This window comes from Oryzias melastigma, linkage group LG12 (genome assembly GCF_002922805.2).
Source record: "Oryzias melastigma strain HK-1 linkage group LG12, ASM292280v2, whole genome shotgun sequence".
Taxonomy (NCBI): domain Eukaryota; kingdom Metazoa; phylum Chordata; class Actinopteri; order Beloniformes; family Adrianichthyidae; genus Oryzias; species Oryzias melastigma.
Window position 1 is genome coordinate 14,250,749 of NC_050523.1, and position 26,573 is coordinate 14,277,321.

Sequence of the window (26,573 nt, forward strand, 5' to 3'; positions counted from 1 at the left end):
TATTAGTCCCTCCATGTTTGTTTCAAACTATATTTAATATATTGTATTACCCACTGACTCATTATAGAAAACTTTCTGGAAATTTTAGTACGATTTTAATGCAAATTTAGCTTAGAAATAAAATATAGGAAAAGAGAATTGGAGCAAAAAATTTCTATACCAGGAAGTCTCATCATATTTTGCAACAGGAAAGTTCACACGCTTCAAACTTTCCCTCAGGAGTAAAAGACTTGAAAGCTCTTTTTTTTTTCAGTAGAAAAAAATTGGCACCAACTTGAAGTCGGACAATAAAACAAGATCCCTCAACATATCAGGACAAAGGGCAGATATCTGGCTATGAGACATTTAACCAGTCAGTCATCTAGTATTACGACAAGAAATTGATTATCTTGAATTTTCCGCTGAGTAATGTGTTTTATGCACCGTTCTGGCTTCCTCTTTCTTCTCCCTACAAGACCTTTCAGAAACATTTAAGGCCAAACTGGCAAATAAGAAATTGTTTAATTTCTTATAAGAGTTAATGGTTAAACAGTTAAAACCTGAGCCATAAATTTAAAATAAAAAAAGTTAATTAGTAAAGCAAAGAATGAAAATGCAAGTTTTTTTAAAAACACACTTTTTCCCACTGAGGTGGAGGGATTATGATCTGGGCTTGTTTGCAGAAAGTGACGTGCATTCAATTGGTGGATCATTACTTTGTTTAAAGTTTGACTAATTTTAGTTTCTTTAACACCTCTAGCACTTAAGCAGATCTTCTACGAAAGAGATACATGTAAATGAGATTTGATTGAGTCAAAGTCCAGACTTTACCTAACTGAAAATAATAGGCCGAAAATCTGTCAAAGACATCCAAATCTTTGATAATGTATCTCTTACATAAAGACTCGCTTTGATATAGATGTGAGCACCAGATAAGTTAACATAAACCAAAAAAAGGAAATTAAACACACACCACCACCTTAAAGAACCAGTAGTTAACTCTTGACACTTCCTTGTATGTTGATGATTAACATCACTCTTCTACTATTACTAAAAAGTGGCAAATTTTAGAATAATGTATTTTAAATGAGCTTGTAAGCCTATCAGCAAGAGTTTCTTCTGCAGAAAAGGGAGATAGATAACACACGTTTACAACCTCACCCCCCCTTTCATAACCAAACACGTACCTGCGCTGGCTCACACCCACACCAAAGGTATAAAGGGAACTCACTAACAGTGCAGAGACTTCAGTCAAAGCCTGACTCCTGCAACGGTTCTGCCGTTTTCGTGTCGCCAGGATGTCTCGTGATTATTTTGGATTTTCTCTCGTGTCCAGAAGTGTAAGAAATAGCAGCAATGGGAACACGGTGGCCCTTAACAACCCAGCAGACATCTCTGTTATTGTCATCTACTTTCTGGTTGTCTTAGCTGTGGGAGTATGGGTGAGTTTTCTTTTTTTAATTGTTTTATTTAATTGAAATATTACATTTTTAGTTACAAAGACTAAAACATTTTCAAACTTTCTTTTGGCATACTCTCACAAGATAAGTAGTCTCTATGAGCCCAATGTGAAAGTATTTTTGTGAAGTTATACAAAATGCAAAATATCTTGTCAAGTTTTAATTATTTATAAAAAGTAACCTTGATAACGTTAAAGATTTGTGACATAAATTAGATCTTTACAATCACCTGACAATCCACTACTGACACATTTTCTTGTTTTTGTGATTATAATGGGGTACAGACCCTCAGTTGTCCCTCAGGTGTGAATGTGAGTATGTGGGGTTGTGTGCCTTTGAGATGGACCTATCAGACAGTAGCTAGGATAGGCTCCAGCAACCCCAGTGACCTCAAAAGAGTTTAAGCGGGTTTGGGATGGATGGATGGATGGACAGATGGAATTAAGTTCAAAGTTACACCAACTTAACACCGTCTTGTCCTGTTGCAGGCTATGGTACGCACCAACCGCTCCACCGTGGGTGGCTTTTTCCTCGCAGGAAGGAGCATGGTGTGGTGGCCAGTGAGTATCATTTTCTTCATTTTCTTACAGGACTGATCGTCATGTTGAACGATGCTCAAATCACATTGGTCATTTTTTTGGAATTCACCAACATTGTCTACAAAAGAGAAAATGAGTTTTGTGCAAAAATGATTTCTGGTTTCTGTCAAAAGTTTGACCATTACTTTTTTTATATTTAAAAATATATCTCAATTAAAAGGGAAATGTGTTTGTGATTTCTACAGATTGGAGCATCCTTGTTTGCTAGCAACATAGGCAGTGGCCACTTTGTGGGGATTGCTGGCACTGCTGCAGCAGCAGGAATAGCCACTGGTGGATTTGAATGGAACGTGAGTACACACTATTAACTAATGAAGTCACAAGGTAATTAAAAAATCTACTTTTTTCTGATAATTTTCGCTGTATTATTGTGTTTTAGGCCCTTATTGTTGTTGTTATCCTTGGATGGCTCTTTGTGCCGATCTACATCAAAGCTGGGGTAAATAAAGACTATTTCATGTTTATGCATGTCATATTATTGAGTAGTTATAACATTTTGTTAATGGTTGTATATAGGTGGTTACCATGCCTGAGTACCTGAAGAAAAGGTTTGGAGGATCTCGCATTCGAATCTACTTGTCTGTACTCTCTCTGATCCTCTATGTCTTCACCAAAATTTCAGTAAGTTACCTAATAGCTTCATTGTGTAACAGTGTTTAGGTAGGAGTGATAAAACAAATTCATCTTTCGTTATTCTTTTCAGGCTGACATGTTTTCTGGAGCCATTTTCATCAACCAGGCTCTTGGGCTGAACATCTACGTTGCAGTTATTGCACTCCTACTGATCACTGCAATCTACACTGTCACAGGTCTGCCTAAAGGGGGACTTTCTTTTTCTCCTTCTGACATTTTCTTTTAAACTAAAGCCACAGAGAAATCTTATCTTTGTCTATAGCACTAAAACTGGGGGTAAAGTCTTCTCATTTGCGATGTGAATTGGAGTGATGTAGATGCACATCCACAACCTCTGTTTTTCCTGTATGGTTTATCAGTAGTGTGTTATTGTGGTTAATTACCCATGGACTATGATAAGCATGTAATGGACCCCTGTGATGCTCCGTAACTGACGTAGCTGTCGTTTTACAAGAACAGCAGTAAAGCACTTACATAAGGACTTGTTTTCCTCATGTTCAGCAAGTGAATGAAAGTTGAATGAAGATAATTAACATCCTATTTTGTGTTTCAGGTGGTCTGGCTGCAGTCATATACACAGACACGTTACAAACGATCATTATGGTAGTCGGATCCTTCATTCTCATGGGCTTTGGTAATTAAAATAAATATATATTTTCTAGATTTTTTTTTCGAAAAGTTGTCCGTCTGAGTCTAAGATATAATCTGTACTCATCCACAGCTTTCACTGAAGTGGGGGGCTATGACAATTTCCAACGGCTCTACATGCAGGCCATCCCCACCAACACAGGAAACATCAGCGCTGAGTGTTACGAGCCTCGACCGGACTCCTTCCACATTTTCAGGGATGCAGTCACTGGAGACCTGCCATGGCCAGGCCTGGTGTTTGGACTCACCATCCAGGCCACATGGTACTGGTGCACTGATCAGGTCAGCAAGGCAAATAGCTGCTATGTTTGCAAGGACGCTTTACATCTCGACTGATGCGGTAACAGCTTTCAGTGTGTACCATGAGCAACCTATGGTCATAAACACAGACCCAACCAATTGATTTCTTCACACTTGTGAACACTTTCATGCTGTTCTATCTTGGAGAGGAAAGAGATGCTTTTAGCTCAATCTGAAGAGAGTTTAAGTGAACCATTGTTTATCTCAAGGATATTTAAATTAAATCTTAATCCAAAACATTTTTTCTAAATTGTTAAGACAACCAATCTCTAATATCAGTAAAACTTCTAGTTTAACCCCCCTATTTTGCTCGAATAGTTATTTAGACATTTTACCTTACTATAAACATTTTTTTTGGGATAAGATTTAGACTCAATGTGTATTATTTTACTCAGTTTTTGTCAAGTAAACATGAATCCAATTTAGTGTTTCTTAAAAGCACACCAATTTTTAACCACTGTCTCCCAGCGGTTTTGTGATGGTAAAACGGTCTGTTTCTGTCTCACGTGTAGCTCTTTAAATCGATCTGGATACTGGAACGTCAATCTCTTTTTCTTAAATAAACACAATTACAACTTAAAAAGCACAAACACATTAGATGATGGCTTTTGTTGATCAAAGATCATATGACACAGATGTGTCTGCTTTTGCATAAGCTGCACTTTGTTGCCAACAGACATGTTTCTGTGTATTCAGTGTTAAACCAGTGGCACCAACACAGACTGATAAATTGTCCAATTCCTTAGTCTTTGTCAGAAAATGAAGCAGAATACTTGCACATTTTAGCATGTTTTTCCTAAAATAAAAAACAAATTGGCATGACTTTAATTGATACTAATGCGTATGCAAAACTCTTTCTCCCTAGGTGATTGTTCAGCGTTGCCTGTCCGCCAAGAGTCTCTCTCACGTAAAGGGTGGTTGTATCCTGTGTGGCTACTTGAAACTGCTGCCGATGTTTCTCATGGTTTTTCCTGGGATGATCAGCAGAATTCTCTATACTGGTGCGTAGGGTTTACAATTTTACACAACTAGCTTAATTCTTTGTGTCCAGACAGTAGCTAATACACTTTGAACTCTGAAAGGGAGATGAGTTTACAATATTTTACAAACTTTATTCAGATGTGGTGGCATGTGTGGACCCAGAAGAATGTCAGTCATACTGTGACTCTAGTGTGGGATGCAGCAACATCGCCTATCCCAAGCTAGTGGTGGATCTCATGCCCAACGGTGGGTCTTAAGAACTTCCATGACACCATTTAAGAGTATTGAATTCTACTGTAATGCTCTATTGTTTTCTCTTTTAGGTTTGCGAGGTCTAATGCTGTCTGTGATGTTGGCGTCTCTGATGAGCTCCCTCACCTCCATCTTTAACAGTGCAAGCACTCTCTTCACAATGGATATCTACACCAAGATCCGCCCCAGAGCCAAAGAGAGGGAGCTCATGATTGCTGGCAGGCAAAACACATTTCTTATTACTCCAATCACTTTGACTATAATTTTGTTGACAACAAGTGTAACACTGTGTTTTTAAACTGTTTACAGAGTGTTCATTTTGGGTTTGATTGGTGTGAGCATCGCTTGGATCCCCATTGTCCAGACAGCTCAGAGTGGTCAGCTCTTTGACTACATCCAGTCCATCACCAGCTACCTGGCTCCACCCGTTGCAGCCGTCTTCATGCTCGCCATCTTTTACAAACGTGTCAATGAGCCTGTAAGTTGCATCTTTATGTCCCTATTTTTATTCACTAAAAACAAAGTGTTGCTCTGGATCACTGAGACCTTCGTCTGTCATTTTTTTTGTTTGGGTTCACTGAAGGCAAAACTGTTTTTTAAGACAGCATTTTAGAAACATCTTTTTGTAATTAGTTTTAGAAAAACGAGTTGCCATTAGAACAATGGTTGCCATGTGATTAGTGTTGACTTAGAAAGGTTTATAGTTGGAGTTATACTGTCATTTTTTGATATAATGATACACATAATGAAGTGGTTATGCCTCAGTCAGTGTTTGTATTAATAGAGTAAAAGAAGTTTTATCTAAGGACATTTTAGAAGCATCTTTTTGGCTTTCTGGATAGTTTGAGAAGATTTAAACCCATTTTTTACTAGTTATGCTAAAGCCACTATCAAGGCTTTGTATCTGTAGTTGGCATAACGGATAACCACCAGTCCTGTTTGCTACAAGGAATGCTTAATTACATTACATCTACGTCCATTGCGGAGTGTTTAGTCATTTAATCCTTATTTTCGCTTCAGCTTCCTCTTACTGACGTTCTTTCTTTCTTAATCCTAGGGTGCCTTCTATGGACTCATGATTGGTCTGCCAATAGGCCTGGCCAGGATGATTGCGGAGTTTATCTATGGAACGGGTAGCTGTGCTAACCCCAGTGACTGCCCTACAATTATTTGCGGCGTGCACTACCTTTACTTCGGCATCATCCTGTTTGTGTTGTCCTGCATCATCATCATTGGAATATCTCTAATGACCAAACCCATTGATGACAAACATGTGAGTCTCCTCCTCTAAGACAAACTTCTGAAATTACTTTTATCATTCAAACTTTGTTCAGATCCAAAAGACAGCATTTGGCTTATGTTAACGTTGTTCCTAATCATACTGTAATGCTAGCATAATGAACTTAACGTGTCATTCAGTGGTTATATAGACACCTTCAGTAGGATGCTGGATTGTCATGAGATAAAAACTCATATTAACTCTTGCCCTGAAAGAAATATCTTCCTTTAAGCTCTGGATTAGATGGAAAAGAGAGAAAATAAGAAAGATTTAGGGGGTAGAGTGAATAAAACACAAGTAGATAGCTCAAGCAGCCCTCCAGATCCCCTAATATAGAAAGCAGATGAGTAAATCCTGGATGACCTGATACTAGCCACCCAGAGACAGAACCAGAGGAACCACCACATGAACACGTTTTACTGGAGCGCATGGAGAGAAACAACCCTCAGGTCCAATCATAAGTCCTAAACCACAGAAGACCCCAGTCCCCTAGATAAAAGGCCGTCACTGGCCTTTCTCAAGGAGTGGACTAGGGTCACCCTGGTAACCCCCAGTCCAGACACTCTGGAGTCCAGCATTGCAGAAGCAAGGGCCAACTGCCCCGTTACCAGAAAGGGAAGTTGCCAGTGAGAGGCCACTGTTAGAACAAAAGGTAAATAAGGTCGTCTAGATCCAAGACCCCCCCCCCTCCATCATGCAACATTTGAGCCGAAGGCACAAACACTCTTTCAGATTAGATGGGATATGATCACATATTTGTGAAACCCAGGGATTACCCTCAGGGTGTGGACAGTATTTGTAGATATCATCACATGAGGAGCTCTTGCACAGCCATAGGATGTTAGCATTGGTGCTTTTGAAATCTGGCACAAGATTCTAACGCATTTTCAAACTTTGTTTTGTTTCCCAGCTTTACCGACTTTGCTGGAGCTTGAGGAACCGTACTGAAGAGAGAGTGGACATCGAACAAGACGACTGGGTTGGTGATGATGATGATGATGACAGCACAGATGATGAAGGTAATATTCAGACAGCCAAAGCACACGAGGATGTCTACGTTCAAAAGGTGCAAACCATTATTTGTTTTGTATTGTGTGGTAGATTCTGACAAAAAACCAGGCTGCTGCAAAAAAGCACTGATGTGTTTCTGTGGCCTGGAGGACAACAAAGCCCCAAAACTGACTCCAGAAGAAGAAGCAGAGCTGAAGAAGCAACTCACAGACACCACAGAGGTACCTCTATGGAGGAACGTCGTGAACGCCAACGCCATCATCCTTTTATGTGTGGCTGTGTTTTGCCATGGCTTTTTTGCTTAGAGGAACTAAAAGGACTTTGATTGTCAACTGGATGCTGTAATATATCATTTTGGTCACACACTTTTATATGGAACCATGACACAAAAACTCTGTACCGTCCAAAAGAAGACGAAGCCGTTCCTTTCTTTGTGTTGTGTAATGACCAATGATCTCATTCAGGACATAATGTGTGTTTTTCTTGAATAGTTTGCCTTTCCAGTTAACTTTTCTTTGTATTTGTCAAAAAGTAAACCCTGCTGTAATATATTAACACATCTACTTTGCTTAAATACACAGACAGTATTCACACATTTGTCATGAATGTGCAGATTTAAATGTTATATTCTTCTACAAATTATTTTTTGTTTTCTCTGTGCTTATATACTACTTTCTTAATGTATTTTCTAGTAGTATCTGTGTTATTGAGTGCAGGTTTATGTTTTCCCCTCAAAAAGAGCACTTATGTATGGAAAAATTGAAAAGCAAATAAGGTTTTTCAATTGTAGTAATAAATATTTCACAAGAGCAATACACACTTGATCTTAACTCAGTTCAACAGTAGAAGCTCTTTTAACGGGGAGATATAAAAGCTTTTTTAATAGTGTCATAAACTGTGCAGTTTACATGACAAAAATTAACCTGGGATGCTGTGTTTAGTCAGGAAAAAAGAGGATTGAGATAACAAAGAACGCCCCGTAAAATACATATAATATGTAACTGATGAAGGACGAGGGAAAGGGCTGTAAATCCCCTCTGAATCTTTCCTTCTACTCCATCATTCCACTTCAGCTGGGATTTTTTTTTTATTATTATTCAGGCTCAAAGTCCGTCACTTCTGTCACATCGATTCCTGCAAGTGTACGTGTTAATGAATAAGGATATCTCCATGAGGAAAACAGTCTATTTCTCGAAAACCTCTTCTTCCTTCCAGTGGTTTATTCTTTTTGTGTTAAAAGTGTAAAATACAGATTTTATTCTATTAACCTTCACATTTATTTTTCTTATTCACATGTACTTATGTAAATCATATTGTTAAATAAATGCTGAACAAGCTGTGACTCATACTAAAAGAGATTGAGTTTTATTTCAGTTTTATGCCTGCACGGTCGATAATCACCGATTATATGGCACACAGAAGTTTGTTGCTGTTAAATGTTCTTTGATTTCTGACCGGGTTATCGGGTAATGATCCCTCCAGTTTTATCTTATCGGTCTCATCTCATTATGTGGCAGCTCTAAATAACTTTCTATCTGATTGAATTGTACTGGCAGTTTGTGACCTGCAGCTTCGCTAAGGTTAAATAAAACGTGTGAGGATCAAAGTTTTCATGGTAGATAATTGCTTTTATAGTGCAAGCCATGCACATTTGATTTCTTGTTTAAAGAACAGAATAATAATTAAAAAAAAATTTCATCTTGTTAAATAATCCTAAACATTTTTGATTTAAATTTCCTAAACAACTAATGTGCATCTGAGATCATGTCATGTATAGCTGTGGCAATATTTTATTTAATTGCATTAAGATTCTTGAAAGATGAATATGTATCTCTTTGGAATTCAGGCACAAGATCATATCCACATAAATTGAAGTCTCATTATCTGTCATAGATGTGTGGAATTTGTTCTCTGCATTTGACCCGTCCCCTGGGGGAGTGGTCAGTTGCAAACACAGCCGCACTTCAGAATCATTTGGTGGTTTAACTCTCCAATCCAACCCCTTCATGCTGAGTGTTCAACAGGGAGGTCCCATTTTTTAGAGTTGGGATTTGAACTCACGACCATCCAGTCTCAGAGCGGACACTGTACCACAAGGTCACTAAGCTGTGGGTGACCTATCAAGAACAAAATGCTTTTGTAAATGGGCAGAATTTCTCTAAACTGATTTTTTTCAAAGTAATACAACCTTAAATATTTATTTCTATGTGGATCTAAAAAAAAACAGGAAATATAAGGATTCAGAGTAATGATTTATAAGCCAAAAATAGATTGAACAAATTGTTTTTAAGAAAGCTTGTGGTAACAGTTGTTGAAGTAAAGCGTTTCACAAAGATGTCTAAATCCAGTGCATTTGCACCTTTTTTTTTTTTCAACACTGAGAATGGCTAGATTTTGCCGACTAGTTAAGCGCAAGTGATTTTTTTTTCTTTTTCACAAATTGTAAAATCGGAAGCAAATAGAAGCAAATAATTTGAGGGGCTCAATGTTTCATTAAAAATATTGCTTTTATAATTTTTGCAATTTTTAAAGAAGCTTCTATTGATGATTCCTTAGACTAACCCACAGTTGTGACGACCTAAATGCACGTTTCTCATCAAATGAGTCGGGTGTAACTGGATGTAACTGGATGATTTGGGAGGATTCTAGACTTTGTTTTATTTTTTGTCAGTTATGTTAAGTGTTTTGGTAATGTTCTGAATTGTTCACTCAGTCACATCAGTTTCAGGTGTGTCATGATTCACAGCTGTCTTCATTTCAGTTAATCACCCTCAGCCTAGTTAAGTGTCTGCTTTTCGATTCTTGGCCATCTGTTCTGTTATGCCACCTTTTCGATGCTCCTATGGTTTTTGTCATGTTTCACGTTATTTATTCAATGTTTTAGTTTTTGCTCAACCACTTCTTGACACGATTTTCTCCAAAAGTTGACATTGGTCAGGGTTTAAATCGGCTTAGGCACATTTTAAGGTTGTGTGGTTGCAGTCTAGTGATGGGCGGGGATGACACCATTACAAAAATCAGGCAACAGCTGGGTGCCCACAGGACGCTGGCAGCCTGATTCCAGTGTGTTGAGTGCATACTAGAATTAAATCGGCCAATGCCTCTCCATCAAGCAGTGGCATTAATCGTTGTCAATAATGATGCTAATATAGACTCAAAAAGTGGGGAGTAAGTGGAGGGATAAAGCCTTTTGCTGGGAAGGCAGCTGCCCCCCTTAACCCCCATTTAGCTCCGCCCCTGCTCAGTATGATTCAAAAACTTTGTTTAAACAGTTATGAAATCAGAACTACAAAGCCACTGTAAATGAATTGAGATGAGTGTATGTGACAGCAGTGCCTCCCTCTGGAAAAATAACCTCAAAACACATTACAAGATTATTCTGCACTCATTTCCAGATTAATTTTCAGACTAAAACCTTTTAATAAAAAAGACCCTGGTTGTCTCCTATAAGATTAGTGCATTTCAATTGTCCAAAAGCAGGTTGGCATTTTCTTTTTTTTTTTTTAACCAAAATGCCCTTAATGTCCACAAACTGGTTTTTATGACATCTGTAGCTTTCTGACCACCAGGGGGCGTTTCACTTAGTGTGTGAGGATTGTGGTTGGTGTTTGCTTTTTGTCAGTTATGATTTTTGGTCCTTCAGTCACATCAGCTTCAGGTTCACAATTCACAGCGATCTTCATTTCTGTTAATTGCCCTCAGCCTATTTGAGTGTCTGGTTTTCAGTTTTCAGGTCATCTGCTCTGTTCTGCCCTGCCACTGTTTTGATTCTCCATTGTGTGTTTTTTAATCATGTTTCAGTTAATTAAATATTTCAAGTTAAGGTATGTGAATATTACAATAAAAAGAATAGTATACAATTAATTGTTTATCACATTGTATATCCTGTTAATGACTGATCAAAAGAGGTGAGGACTTTTTAAAATGTATTTTACAGATTTACAAATAAAACATTATACCATATTATGGGATATTGAGTTTAAATTCCAGAGGTTCTTGCTATAAAACCGTTTTATTAGTATTTTGATTTGACAGAGAATATAATATTTAATTATGAAACTACCACGTAATACAAATATTTATTTTGGCAAACTTATTAAGTAAGCTAATTTTAACCAGCAAGTCAGTATATTTTCTGTTTCAAACATTTACTACCTGTTCGATAAAGACCTTATTACTACAGTATTTACTCATCTGATAACACATAGTGACATCAATATTACCTGATGTTGGGTTAAGTTTTCTGAGAAGTCGACCCACAATTGACAGAAATTTAAAAAATACCTGACAAGATGTCTGGGGAGTTAATTAGTGGGTCCGAAACCAAATGTGTGCAAACTATTTTTGCTTTTCCGCCCTTCTTTCACCGTGACTAAAGCCTGATTCTGACTTTTTATTACAGAATGTGTGTTAGGAAAGTCCCACGTAAGATTGCATGTACTACTTTAACTAGATTGGTAGAGAAATGTTGGGAATTAAGTTACTTTAGTTTAATGCTCACTTTATTTTACCTCGTCCAGCAGATTAAAATAATTCTTAAGATAATAAATGTTAAACCATTTGAGTCCAATTATGAAACCCAAAACATAACAAGATAATTCTGTAAAATTGCACCCAAAAAATTAGTTAAGAACAAAAATAAAAGCAAATTATTAAATAGGTATTGGTTTATTTTTAGTATACTATATAAATAAAAAAAACTTATTTTATTCTGGGTCTCCTCCTTGCTGTTGATTTCTAAATTATGCATTTGATGCTGACATTATGTAAGCCTGCGCCTTCAGTTCAAAACTCACTTCATGCACAACCTTTTTTTTTCTAGCTTTGATCCGAGGATTATTTATTTGTTTCATGAAAGCTTTAGTAGGCATCAAACTTATAAATCCTCATTATGCAACATGACAGCTTCTCTGGATCCCAGTCAATGCTGTTTTCAAGCATCTGTGTGGTTCTAGAGAAACTCATCTTCCTCATTTCCCTGTTAAGATTGTGGAGAAGAGCTCATTCAAATCTCTCATTTCTAACACAGAATAAACAATCTAAACAAATACCCATATGTATGTTGTTTTTGGTGTGTATTTTGCATGATCCATGCAGGAGACATGTGCAGGAACACATGTGTCCTTTCTTTCAAATGCGCAGTGATGCCTGGCTGTATTTTCCTCCATCGGCTCCTCATGTTTCCTGTGTGGCTGACTGGTGAGATTGACCACATGTGCTCACACAGAGCATGATTCACAGCTTTTTTTTGTGAGGGGGGGCTTTCATATCTAGTGTGCTTGTTTAGATGGGGGCGGGGAGTCTGATCCTGATTGGCTAAAATATTTTCTCAGTTGATGAGGGAACGTGATCCCGCCTGCAGAGGCACTGCAGTGTGTGCTGCAGCGATGGTTCAAGAGGAAGGAGAGAGAGACGGTGAGGGGAGGGGCGGGGAGGCAAAAAGAGCTGCACGCATGAGGGGAGTGAGCCAGGAGCCCAGCAGAGACAGCAGGGTGTGTGTGTGTGGATGTATGTGTGAAGGCACTGCGCATGTGTGACTGTGAGGTGCACTGACTGAAGCAGACAGCGGAGGAGAAAGAGCAGTAATGAACGGCTGCTGAGAGATAACAGCAGAGGAGAGGGGGGAGAGGCTTACCTGGAGACCATAAGGCAGGACGGAGGAAAGGAGGGAAGGAAACGGATGAGAGATCAGAAGGTCAGCACAGGAGAAGCTGAATAATTTGGGAGCAGGAGGGCTAAAAAAAAAGGAGATGGAAGAAATCCAGAGCTGTAAAGAACATAAATAAGGTTAAGAGTGTGAAAATAACAGAGAAGAAGAGGAACCGAGGATGATGACAGCCGCCTGATGAATCCACCTTGTGAAAGCTTCCTCCATCTTACGTCTCCTCCATGTTGTTGATGGTCCTAGAATGAAAAGGACAGAAGAGAGCATCCTCCCCCGGATGAGACATTCCCCGCACAAAAGAGCCAAGCTGTGTATCATCACTGGAAACCTTTGCCAGCAAGAACAGGAGCAAGAAAAAAACAAGCGCACAGGTAAACATGAGGGCTTTTTTTGTGTGTGATGATCCTCATTTTCTGTGTGTGCTTCTTGCTGTGACACATCACACAAATGTTCGTTTTGTTTATTTGTGTGGAAAAGGCAAAGACAAAGGTTTAGCTTTGTTGCATTGCATTGTTGTTGCATCAGGGTGATTCATGTGACAGCTGTACATACACACGCTGACGAATGAATGGAGACCACTGCATGCTCGATGATGCACTCCCACCTTGCACAGATCAGAAACGGCGGTCGGAAACGGTCTGCGGGCTCTGATCTTGGGGGTTTTAGACGCAGATGGAGCCTTGACAGTTTCCTGTTTCCATGACATTTGACAGACCTCTGCACAGACGGAAACAGAGAGGGCACAGGTGGAGGGCTGGGGGGGCGGGGGGACAGGTACAGGGCAAGAACGGCCTGTTCTGTCGTTGTCAGCAACACTGAGACGTATCCATATTGGCCGTGCACTGGTGCTGCAGTGAGAGCACTCGGCACACCATGCTGCGATTGCATAACTGCTGCTTCCAAGCGCACCCCTCCCACTTTGTGCAAATCAACGCACCGAAGCCAATTCATCGCATAGGGTCCAAATATCTCAGCTACCTCTTTCCGAGCTCGCTGCCTCAAAAAATGCACCTGAAATCTCTGGGGAGACAGTTGCAGTAATCAATCCAGGCCCCCTCGCTCGCTGAAGAGCTGAGCGCTTGCTGTGCATTTCCTGTCATAAATCTTCTATGAGGTCTGTGTTTATGAAGACAGATGCTAATTATTATTGCTGTCATTTTTCTCCCCCTCTTTCAAACGTGCAGCTCTGCCATGTTGTTGTGAGAGCAGAGAGGAACAAAGAGCATTTGGCTGTAATGAATTGCGAAGCAAAATGGCCGATGTCTGCCATAAATGACTGAATGAATTATTTAAATCAACACCTCAGCAAGCCATCACAGAGCTCTCTATTCATGAATAAGAGTCATCCGACTACTGGGGATCTAAATCCTGAAAAAATTTAGCTTTATCTTATATTTGAAGGTATAATCTAAGCTTTTGCTTGAATGAAATGTGTAATAAACATTGATGACCAATGGGTTGTGTGCAGTTGTGAGGAAAAGCCCTGGAGTTTCATGTAAAGCTGTGAAATATGCCAGCGTTTGCATAATTTTATTGAATCACCGCAAACAAGATTATTTCAGGAGAAAATCTGCAGCCAACGGGACTACAGTAAATCTGGGGATTTGTCCTTAGTACATGCTATAAGGTCATGACACGTTACGCAATCAAAACACAGCAGAGTATTCAACTCAGATCTGACAGGAGACATTTGGACATTTCTTACCCACATTCAAATGGGCGAGAATTGAGATCTCCACATAGCTGGGATACCTGATGTGCCGCTGGCATGTGGTACGGGGAGCGCGGTGACTGTGCAGCATGTGAGTGATGGTGGTGGACGGCAAGGCGGACACATCTTCTGTGATAAGAAATGAAGACAGGCTCATGCGCACTGTGTCCATGACTCATTCAGAACAGGGCTGGACAGGTGGACTGTTTCCAGTGCAATTGTGTTGACCCGGTAAGACCTGTGTGTGTGTGAATGTGCTGATGTGTGCCTGAAATACACAAAGGAAAGCCGGGGGAGTGTTTTCACAGGAATGTTCTGGCCTTTCCATCACATTTTGAAGATATTTCCAATTGGTTTTCTTTCATGCCAGCCCGTTATCAGTTTGTGTCTGCAGGAATGTAAAGGGTGGTGCCCTGATGGGGCAAGAATGTTCGAGGATGCATGTGTCTAAAGCGCAGCTCTGTGTGCGTTTAATGGCTTAAGGAATTTGCTGCTGAGGCAGACTACACTGGCATCTCTGTGGTCAGCTCTCCCTCCTTTTTGCTTGTTGATGAAGAGGTCAAATGCCTGCCCTGATTTCATTAGCGTTTTAATTCCTCTGATGGAAGATGATGGAGATCCACATAAACACAGTGCCAACTGGGGGAGAGCAGCACCAGTTTACACCGTCTCAGTGAGATGCCTGGGTATAGAAGATGAGCTCTTTACATAAGAGGAGCGTCGATTAGGAAGAGGTTACGCCAAATCCGGCCGCCTGCATCTCTTATCAACCTCCTTCGCAGGGCTGTCATCAAATTAGTGGGTAATTTTAGCTGCTTCTTCTCCAGCAGGCTTACAGTCTAACTCAATTTTCACTATTATCAAACCATTTTAGGAAACTGGATTTTTTTTTTTATAATTGAAGTTATATTTGGGAGTGTCACCAAGTTAAATCTTCAATTAAAGCATCTTAAAAGTGTGTTATTAATTCTTTTCTAATATTTGCATTGATAATAGACTACTGTCACAAACGGGCAGACAGCTGGATCCAAGTGCAGCAGGTTTTATTTGGCACAGGAGTGAAGCACACCTAAAAGTTCACAAAACTAAATCAGGATCAGGCAGGCAGAGGTCAAACACGAGCAAGAGGGCATCAGAGAACAACCAGAATGGTGAGGGCCCAGACCAGGGTCTGGGCAGGCGGCAAACAATCAGAGCAAGCAGAGCTCAGTGCGCTGACTCCTGGTAGTGACAGCAGGGGCTGATGGGAAGTGGAGTGTGGAAACCCAGAAAGTGTTAGTACTCAGGGGATGGATCCTGCTAATAGCCAGAAGGGGACACAGGGGACCGATTCATGACAGACTACTTTCAGAAGATGCTCCGTGGATGTCCTGTGGGGGATGGCGAACAGATCATATCTTCCGTTTCCAAATATGTTGTAGATCTTTAGTCATAATTGACAGAAAACAATGATTAACCTAGGCATTGGCCGATTTGTTTTCCAGTCGATACCAATAACTGATATTTCCCTTGCAACTGTGATCAATAGCTGATATTTGCCAATACTGATATTTAAGTGTCTAGAATAAAACCAGGTTTAGATTTGCTTTTTGTTTCTTTATAAGAAACATATAAAGCAAAGAACCTCATAGGAACAAGTATTACTTTAACACTTAGAAAATTTATCTGAAAAGATTCAGACCATTTACTGACAATCAAACAAAACTATAAATCGTAAGCTTTCCATTGCCAGGGATCTGTTAGGAACAACGTGTATCCCTATCAAATATAAAACATGCATGAAAACAGTTGCAACAATTACTGACTAAGATTGTAAAAAGAAGCTTCCCAGTACCAAGGATCTGTTAGGAACGAGTCTCCACGCTGTCTAAAATAAAGTGTATCTGAAAACAGTCAGAACAATATCTGTGGATTTTTTTAGTATCACTCCGATACTGATAAACTTAAACTATGCAAATATCAACTGATACAGATACTGGCACCGATATATATCGCTCATCCCTACTTTGACCTGCGAATTATTGCACTTTAAAATGGACAATGTCCCATCTCAGTCAGTCAAGCTTTCATTTTTTCAGATAACATGTCATTTTAATTATGAAGAGCCTCATTTTGATTTGTAAATAATTGATTAAGCAATGAATTAATGTCAGAAGCTGTCATCATTTCACTGTGGTTAATATTAGATCTGTAGTAAATATTAGATATCAGATTAACGGCCTCCCCGACTCTGCACTTGAAATGAATCAAAACTGTCACTCTCACATCTTTAGAAACACCAATTTTTAATAACATTTTTTTTATTTAACTAAATCTATTAATATAATTCATTTTTTACAGTTGTAAGTTAAAAAAAAAATATATACATTTTTGTGTGTATTTTTCCCCTAAAAAACTGCAAATGTATCGATCCGCTGCGAGGCTGCTGACACTCCACCTCCAGAAACATCAATGAAAATCTGGTTTGTTCTCACAGATATTGTGTGTCACAAAGTCAAATAGAATGTCTCAGCATTCATGTGTGGGTTGCTCACATTGGGTGACTTTTCTGAATGGCAAAAACCATCCAGATGTGTTAGGAAAGAGAATGAAATGGAGGAACCTCCCACTATGGCTCCATTTGTCTCACGAGCTGAAGCTCGCCTGTTGAGAAAGGTGCATACTCCTCATTGGGTGTGAATCTTCAGCAGAAGTAGGGGGGCAGGAAGCCGCAGATAAACAAGCCATAAATAGACCTGTGCGGTTCTCCCCTCCTCTCTCATTTTTCTCTCTTTCTCATCATGTAGGTCAACTCCTCTGCTCTGTTTTTTTTTTCCTCTAATGAATCATCGCTGTCGACAGCCGAGCACAGAATGAAAGACGAGTAATCGTCCCTTCTGTTCTGCTGCCTGTTGTTTTTATTTTTTTTTTTGTTTCAGTCACATTAAAATGTGGACGGGGGCACTTTGTTCTTTCTTTTATTCACAAACCCATACACTGCTGACACAAAGACTGTAGCCTGCTCCTACGCATGCTACAACCAAACCTACACAGTTTATGAGATCTCACAGGAAGATTGAGCATTAAAGAGAAGGAAGAATGTCAAGAGCAAAGCCACAACTTTGTCGCAATCACCTGACCGCTGCTTTTACAGTACGTCAGCTTCCCTCCCACAGGTTTTAATCGAACTTTATTTCAAAGGTTCCAAGGATTTAATATTAGACATCCAAGTTGAATGCATTTTCAGTGACTAATCTGATCTTTTGTGTTTGACCAAGTACAGCTTGCGTCTTTGCTGCTGAGCAATGCTGAACATAAAATACCTCAGAAATAGTCCAGATAATGCAGAAGTGGTTGCTCAATAAACCGCTAAATGTGGGTGGTGGTGCAAGTTTCTCACTATACGCAAAGGCTATTTCAATTGTGTTCGTGTCAAACATGTCTTAAAATGAGAGTCTGAAAAGACCAATTTTGTTCTCAATGTCACACAGTTGTGTAGCCGCTGTTGTGTCTCTGAATGTTCTGATTACAGCAAAGGGAGAGGAAACGAGTGAAATCTGAGCAAAGGGATTCATTTCTAGTGTCCAATGACCTGGGTGGTACATAGTGTTGTTGTTGAGTCATTGCTTTTGAATTTCCAACTTCTAAAAACTTTTAAAAAATTATGATTTTGTTGTTTTAGACAACATTTGTTTTAAAAAAGTGATTTTCTGGGACATAGTTTCTGTAGAGCAGAAGAAAATTCTTTAGAAATTCACCTCTGATTTGTGGGCGGGACCGTTAGGGCACAGTAAGCTTGCCCCTTTCCCATAGTCCATAAACACTCTCTCCTGCTAGCTTACAGCGCCTCCCCGGCTAGCAAGGCCAAGTAGGCCTCATATGATTTAAAAGTGGGCAGAAAATGTGGGCCCCAAATGGGTTTGTCCGCAGTCTCTGTGGTGGCCCCACATGTGTTTGCCCACATTCGCTCCACTGCCCTGAGTCCGGCAGCGTATGCAAACCACCATGGGCAGCTTGCTACGCTGTCCACCAAGCAGAGACCTAACGTAGCAAGTTAGCCCACTGAACGCCCACTTAAGCCAGTTTGGGCAAACACAGGTTGGGCTAAAATGGAAACTGCGGACAAACACATTTGGGGCCCACATTTTCTGCCCACTTTTAAACCATATGAGCTATCCAGCCATACAGTTTTGATCCAGGTGCCAGCTCAGACGAGGAAAACAAAGACGTACACGGATCTGGTGGTCTACAAGTGGATGAATCAGAATGGAGCGGAGCAGGGAGCTTGAGGCTTCTGTTCTAACCTTTTACTTTACACTTACAAGCTTTTTCCATTAGCATTTTTTATCTACTCCTGATTCACCACGATATGAAAAAAGAAAACTCTAGCTTAAATTAATGAGTAAAATGCCACAAGAGCATGTACAAACATAATTTTTCATCAGAGTGGGTCTTTAAGGCCACTCAGATGAGGGTTAGGGTGTCTTGAGGCCGTTTGGATGAGTGGTGAACCATTTCAAGGAAGAGAATTTCAAATCCAGATGTCATGACTCAACTACAACACGTCACCTGGATGAATGAGAACCTTCACAGACAACAACAAGACTATTTGTTGTTTTTGCTTTTGTTTTTTCCTGCTTGGCATTCCTTTGCAGTTTGGTTCTTCAGTCAAATGATCAGTGTGGTCATGCTAAAAAACTCTATTCCACTGTAAACCAACAGGAAGTTTATGCATTCACATAATTTGTGATTCATACTAAAGGGTCACATAACAAAAAACTACAAGATTTTGTTCTTTTTTGCCTGACCATGTGACTGTTTTTTACTTTTATTCATTTAAAGTTAAAGACAAAAGTTGACAAAGCTTTTTGTCTCTTTTTTGGTTATGTTGGGTCTTTCAGCTGTCATATATCTCAATTCGTTACAATTTCAAATACTAATTGTTTTATACTGCTAAGAAATGTGAAGACTGGAGGCTCTTCGATCTGAGTAAGGCTGAGTAGGAAGCTGATTATGTTTTTTAAAAAAGTAACCTGTGATTATGCCCTGCAGCAAATTGCAAAAAGGTGATTTCCTCTGTTCATGTGTTTGGACGGTTGAACTGTTGCCAGCGTTCACAAGGAAATAGAAGAAATCTTTCTGCACCTAGAGATAAAAAGACTTTGGCATCTTTCACTATCAGTTGAAAATCTTCCTACAGATAGCACCGAGTCAGCCACTTTCTGAGCCAAGTTTGAAATGTTTTCATAACAACATAAAAAATAATGACTTTAACTGTTACCACTCATTCAGGAAGCAATAAAAAACCCTCTTCATGCAAACACGAGAATAAAGCCTCATTGTTTTTCTCTTTGTTTTTACAGGTAGATGCCTAATGGGAATACTGGATCACACCAAAACGGGGAGATGAGCATGGATACGTCTGTTTAACACACTCTGAAAGTCCAAAAAAAAGAGAAAAAACTGTTCTCTTACACTTCTGAGGAATCTAAGGACCTTGGACTTTGAAGAAGTCATTCCAACAGCTCTCTGGAGCAATATGTAAGACCTCTCAAAAAAAAAAAAAAAAATTACAGCCTCCTCCCTCTTTTTATCAGCAAGCCAAGGAAAGGGGTCTCACGAGGTCTCCTGCACAAACTGGACCAACAATAAGAAATAAGGAAGGTCATTCTTTCAAGCTCACACATCAATACAAACCACAATAGTATTTGAAACCAGGAAGCTAAGCAAATATTTGAGTGAGAAACATTCCCATTGCAAGACGGAAGTCAAAGTTTTAGACAATTTATTCTGGAGCTTTGGGAACTTTATGTAATCAAATGAAAACTGTATGTGACCATAAAACTAAATGCTATGTAAGAACATGTAATAGTGTTTAAGTATTACAGAACTGTGTGTGCTCTGCTGACACATCAGGTACAGGAATATAAGCTTGAGAAGAAAACAATAATCTTACTTTTAGGTGCCAGAACTGTTAAAATACTGTAAAGCAACTGTTATAGAACAAGAGTGGACACTTGTGTTGCTCTGGCTGAGCTCCTCTATCGAGCTCCTGCTCATAGAGACTCAGGCTGACGGGATCTCTACAAGAAACATGGAGGCCACCATCCGTCCCCACGTCCCCTCTAATGGCTGACCTCAAAGAAGGAGTCTGATCTTCTTCCGCAACAAAGCAGGGTGTCAAGTACAACAGCCCTTCCTTCTCGAAACCCCAGAAGAGTGCGAATGTCCTGCCTTAGGCGCCAGCCGGTCACCATCCCCATGGACACCGTCAAGATAATTCAGTCTGAGAAGTTCCCCAGAGAATGCCCTGTGCCCGTCACTCAACCACGGTACGCCCCTCCGCCTAGAGTGGCGTGGGACGGTGGCGGTGAAGGGGAAATCATTGTGAACCAGGCCTGCAGCGACCTGACTCTGGACATATCAGGGTCTCCGAGGCCGATGGTGTCCCCTCCGGCCCCCATCATGCGCAGGGAGCACAGCTTCCTGGCGCAGCGGAAAACCAGTGCCAATGAAATCTGCTACCATCAGTTCCACTACAAGATGGATGACGTCATAGTCAACCAATATGTACTACGCTCCTCCTCCACCTCCTCCTCCACTTCTTCGTCGTCCTCCTCCTCGGGGCCGGTCATGCCCTGTGAACCGCTGGACTGCCCCACCTGCGGCCACACGTACAACTTTGCCGGGAAGCGGCCACGGATCCTCTCCTGCCTGCACTCGGTGTGTGAGGAATGCCTGCAGATCCTCTACGAGTCCTGCCCCAAGTACAAGTTCATCTCCTGCCCCACATGCCGGCGCGAGACGGTGCTGTTCACTGACTATGGTCTGGCTGCTCTCGCCATCAACACCAGCATTCTGAGCCGCTTGCCCTCTGACTCCGGCGGGCCCGTGCAGTGGGGCGGGGACGCCGACCGCAGCTGCTACCAGACTGTGCGTCAATACTGCCAGTCAGCCTGCACCTGCCAGATCACCAACCCCTTGTCCACCTGTGGCATCATGTAGGCAAGCGGGAGGAGGGCACAAAGGCATGACTCCACGCTGCTTCCTCCACCACTTCTCGTGTCTATAAGCTAAAACCCCTTTCTCTCACACATACAGTGAATAAATCCCTCCATAGATGTTATCTCTATATTTCATAGCACAGATGGATGCTGTGTGGAACTGATGGTGGTTCAGTATATAATAAATAAATGTATTTTATGTATGGACTGGAAACCTATTCACCCTCTCTTGTTTGGTTGGACGTGTTTGTCATGTCATCTCTTTACATGGGAATGCCAGGGAAGCTCTGTTTCTCTGAATTAGGTGAATAAAGATTAAATAAATAAAAATAATAGTTTTTGTCCCTGTTTTTTTAATGTATTATTACTAAACCACATTAAATGTGGAAAGCAAGTGAAAAAATGCAACGATCACACACGGGTTTAAGCGACCACTTCCAATGTAAACATGCATAAATGCGTGCTTTGGGCTACTGCGTTCAAAACTATTATCCAAGTTTTTAGGTCCGTTTTCAGGCCCTACGTACAAAACATGTGGCTAATGAATGTGTGTTGAAGTTTATCCAGTTGATCTTGGACCTCTCAGGGACTCAGATTTGGTAATGACGCATAGAGTCTTTTTAAATTCACAGAAGTCCTAACTGTTTGAAAATTTATCAGGACGGAGAAACTAACAACTGCAGTTTGTACCCAAAAGGAATTAATTATAAGACACCAACACTATGTCTGAATTCCTTCACTACTAGCACTATATAGTGTGTTTGTCATTTTGTAGTGCTGTCTGAACCCACAATTCTAAAATCGAGTCCCCTGAAAATTCCCCAGAAGAATTTGCAAAAAATATTTGGTAATGGTCCCTACATTACTGAATATAGACCACAATGCATTGCGTTTGAACAATGTTTGTGAAAAAATAAAAAAAAATTCTTAAATGTCTTTTTTTTTAACAAACTATCCACATTTTCATCATCAGAACACAGTGAAGTCATAAATAGATGTCATAAAATGTTTGTATTGTGTAGATTTGAAATTGATGACATCATATCAGCCGTTTAAAAAAAAAAAAAAGTAGTGAGCAAGGTGTCCAAATTGCTTCTAAGATCCAGATGACTATATAGTCCTGCACTACATAATATTTAAGTAGTTGGGGATTAAGGTGGGAATTCGGACATAGTTCAAGTCTTTCAAATATTGGAATAGAGCTGTGAAAGAAAAAAGGTGGAGCAAGACTCGAGATTTGCACCCACCGCTTCGACACTGCCTGAATAGGCAGTGTGTGACAGTACAGTGTGAACACCATATGTTAAAGACGTGTTCAAGAACCCACGTTCAGGAGGTGAACACCAGTGTGTGCTTAGCATAAGATATTTAAGATATTTAAATATTAGAAATAGCATCAGTTTTTTACACTAGCTTTAATTTTGGGGGAAAAAAGTTAAAATTAAGGAACAACATAAGTTAGATCTACATGGTGGTTAACCACTCCTCAGTAATTTGTGAGTTTTCTTTAGGCATTCCAATCTGCTCAGTCCAAAAACATGTCTCACAAGATCACCGGAGACGCTAAATGGCTCTTTGGGAGTGAGTGTGAGCATATGTGGGTGTGTGACAATACATGCAGTCCGGTGATGCAGAAATACAAAAATGTCCCGAGTGACAGCTTTGCACCTAGGAACACTCATCACCCAATACATATGACTACGTGAGAGAAAATAGAAAACGGATGACATAAAAAGAAGACAGGCTGAGTAACTGGGTAAAGTATTTTATTGCGACAGTAGACATTTGGAAACCATGGAATTTTAAACATTAAAATGTTCTCCTTTTTTTGTTTTTTTAGCTTCAAACTCCATCTAGTCATAGCATCAATTATTCATGAACTTCATTCCATTTTGCAGCACAGCATTAAGTTCACAATGAATTATGAAGTCAGGATGCAACCCACTAACAACGTTTAACTACCTCATAAATGACTGAGTAGGAATTTTTTACATCAGCTTCCACATTAATCTCAATACACGAGCCACAAAAGTCAAATGAAGAGCTGTTGTATCTGATGTTAGATTGTCAATAAACATTTCTTTAGCTGGAGTAAGTTTGGCTAATTACTTAAAGTAAATGCGGTTATACAACTATATTTAACAAAACCTGTACATTAGTTTTGTATTTGTTACAAACATCTGGAATGTATCAAAAATAGACATGTTGACCGATGAGTAACAACAACCATAGGCAAAAATACTTGAATATTCATCTCAGACAAGAGTATTCAATCAGAACATTAATTCTGTACAAAAGTGCTCTATATTTAATATAAATGCCAAAGCAGAGACTATGGAGCTTTAGGGTTTGACTGTATGATGTCAAAAATATAAACAAATTAATGAGAAGAAATAAATAACACTGATACTACATGTTTTTTAATGCCTTATTGGATCCTCAACTCCAAAACATTTAGATTTGTACATCTGCAACTTTAACAATGAAAGCTACACAAGAAAACTGTACAAATTGACAGATAAACAATATAGTGCAAAAAGCCCCACATAAATTCGTATATAATACCTACATATATGGCTTTTTTTAAAGTAAATAAATAAACAGAGCATAGAGCTAGATTGTAGGCTATGCTAAAGGCAGTCAGTGCTTACACTCCTTTTTTCTTCAGAAACCAAAGCCTAAATAATGCAGTGAGACTCCAGTCCTTTTACATTGACACTTGTTTCTTTCTTCTAAACACCTGGCTCAGCCGTCGAACTACTGTGCTTTTCTCAGATGGCTGCATCTGTTGGCTTTATTAATAAAAAATGCATCAGTTAGAGAAGATGTGATGGAAAAGTAAAAAAAAAAAGCAAAATGCTCTAAAAGAAAAGATGTAGACTGAAAATATAGTATTACACTATAAATCTAGTGTGGTTGGCTGCCTGTTCTTCCACAATTGACCAGAGAAATATGTGAGATGAAGAAGTTACAGACTTATAAAAACTATACCTTACCTTCTTGTGGATGACACTGCAAAGTGCCCTCTGTGCAAAGACAGACCTTTTAATTTTGGGAACTTGTTACGCTTTGTCGACCCCTCAGTCATCAAATCCTGAAAAGATAATCACATTTGTAGCTTAAAAAGAAAAACAGAAAAATAAAAAGCTTAATTAATTTAGGGAGCCCTAAAGGGACATATACGTTAAAAAAATAGTACTGGTTTCTCGTGTACACGAGAAAGTATCAAGAAACTAAATGGCGTGCATGAGAAAGTATCTGACGAGCACAAGAAAAGTCTCATGAGAAACTAACTGGTGCACAAAAGTAAGTCTCTGACACACGAGAAACGAACTGGCGTGAATAAGAAGGTGTCTAGTGAGTTCAAGAAAGTATCTGGCGAGTCCATGAAAGTACTTGTGGCGCAGAAGAAAGTATCCAGTGAGCTATAAGAAAGTTCCTGGTGAGCACAAGAAAAGACAAGAAAGTATCTAATGCGCTCAAGAAAGAATCTGGTGAGTGTAAGAAAGTATCTGGTGAGAACAAGAAACCAAGTAGTCATTTGCACACAGGTTGCCTTTTCAACGTCAGTTACCTGAAAATAACATTGCATGACTCTCCTACAAAGATATTGCACGTTTGCTTGTCTGGCGTCACCGTTATGTTATCTCTGAACGTCATCTAAAACAAACACAAAACCAGTACGATTTCTTTTTTAACTTCTATGTCCCTTTAAGAGCTCTGTACTAATTCTTCTGATGTATTCATTTTCTTTAGTGTTTCATTGCAACTTGTTTGGTGTTATGACTCCCACCTGTGCCTCACAGTCTTCTGACACTGCTGCTAGCAGGTTGCTTGTACTCTTTTGCTGTTGTGTTCTGAAGCTTGGATCCAACTTTTCTGCATGAAGCAAGGTTCGCTTTTATTCTTCTCAATTTAATGTACAAAAGACTTTGAGTATTTTTAAAAGGCAGCTTACTTAAATGCATTGCTGCAAGAGTTGTATCTGAGGCGGATCTCTGACGGAAATGCCGTGTTTTTGGCTTCTTGGTGTCACTGGAGGCGTCTGTGTTTTCTTTGTTTTCAAGATTCTTGCAAGAGGGCCGAATCGTCTCAGCACCTGTTGAGTCATCCTGGAAAGTGGAAGAAAAAAAGCAAATGACGACATTGTTTTTAGTCTTTAATTAAAAGACTTGTATGACCTCTCATTTCTGCAGATTTTTAGATTAGATTATTTTTTTCTTGAAGCTTGACAAAGACATTTTCCAAAGTAAAGTGTTACAAAATAACAACAAAGATTGACCATATTTAGAAACTGAAGCGTTTGTGTCAAATGCTAAAATGCTCCCCATAGGTGTGACTAGGAATGTTGCAACATGACTCACCTGTATGCCTTCTTTACTAACAGAATCTGTTTGCACTGCTTGGTTGTTCATCCGCTTCTGTGCAAGGTCTTCCAGCAACTGACAAACCTGCTCCAAGTACCAGAGTCCAGGACTCAGATCCTTCTTGTCCTCCACTATTCTATCCTGTGCACAAACATAAAAAAAAAAAAAAAAATGAACACTAATTTAGATTGCTACAGTTACTAAAATTACCAAAAAAAACTTTACAACTTTTTACTTTATAAATAAATTATTCATTCGTTCATTTTCCGTGCCCTCTAAGTTCAGGTAAGGGGAAACAGGAAAGCTGAGCATTCCCAGCTACTGTTGGGGGAAGGCTGGGTGCACCCTGGATGGGCCACCAGTCCATCACCGACACAAACAACCACATGTGCTTACAGTCACACCTTACAATCAACCTATTAAGCATGTTTTTGGACTGTTGGTAGAAACTAGAATACTAAGAAATTTAAAAACATGATATAATGAAAACACGAAGTCTATCTAGCAAGGATTTGTACCAGGTGAGGCGAATTTGCTAAGCACTACACCACCGTGCAACCCAGAGTAAAATGTGTGATGCTTAAATCAACTTTAATTATTGTTATCACATTAACCCTAAAAGAGCTGCTTATATTGTTTAAAAAGTATATTAATTTTGTGGTACAGGGATGGGTCTTTTTTTATTTTTTTGTTTGTTTTTTGCCA

At 39.6% G+C, this 26,573-nt stretch overlaps 3 protein-coding genes across 3 annotated transcripts in view; 2 read left to right on the forward strand and 1 right to left on the reverse strand.

Moving 5' to 3' along the window:
* The first annotated feature begins 1,215 nt into the window (after positions 1-1,215).
* LOC112163425 (sodium/glucose cotransporter 1) lies at positions 1,216-8,748 on the forward strand. The gene is made up of 15 exons (XM_024299802.2): positions 1,216-1,421; positions 1,928-1,999; positions 2,224-2,328; positions 2,418-2,477; positions 2,555-2,659; positions 2,742-2,847; positions 3,225-3,305; positions 3,393-3,601; positions 4,485-4,620; positions 4,739-4,846; positions 4,924-5,074; positions 5,162-5,330; positions 5,910-6,125; positions 7,042-7,150; positions 7,233-8,748. The coding sequence occupies exons 1-15, from the start codon at positions 1,278-1,280 to the stop codon at positions 7,445-7,447; spliced, it is 1,986 nt and encodes a 661-aa protein (XP_024155570.1). The 5' UTR covers positions 1,216-1,277; the 3' UTR covers positions 7,448-8,748.
* A 3,818-nt stretch (positions 8,749-12,566) lies between these two features.
* On the forward strand, positions 12,567-21,844 carry rnf208 (ring finger protein 208). The gene is made up of 2 exons (XM_024299907.2): positions 12,567-13,178; positions 19,861-21,844. The coding sequence occupies exon 2, from the start codon at positions 20,723-20,725 to the stop codon at positions 21,500-21,502; it is 780 nt and encodes a 259-aa protein (XP_024155675.1). The 5' UTR covers positions 12,567-13,178; positions 19,861-20,722; the 3' UTR covers positions 21,503-21,844.
* A 1,488-nt stretch (positions 21,845-23,332) lies between these two features.
* Positions 23,333-26,573, reverse strand: part of si:dkey-106l3.7 — a 7,603-nt gene continuing 4,362 nt past the window's right edge. The window contains exons 2-6 of the mRNA XM_036214480.1: positions 25,866-26,009; positions 25,460-25,613; positions 25,295-25,380; positions 24,498-24,595; positions 23,333-24,293 (exon numbers count right to left, since the gene is read on the reverse strand). Of these exons, the coding sequence (XP_036070373.1) occupies positions 24,209-24,293; positions 24,498-24,595; positions 25,295-25,380; positions 25,460-25,613; positions 25,866-26,009 (567 nt within the window). The 3' untranslated portion in view covers positions 23,333-24,208. The remainder of the gene's footprint in view (positions 24,294-24,497; positions 24,596-25,294; positions 25,381-25,459; positions 25,614-25,865; positions 26,010-26,573) is intronic.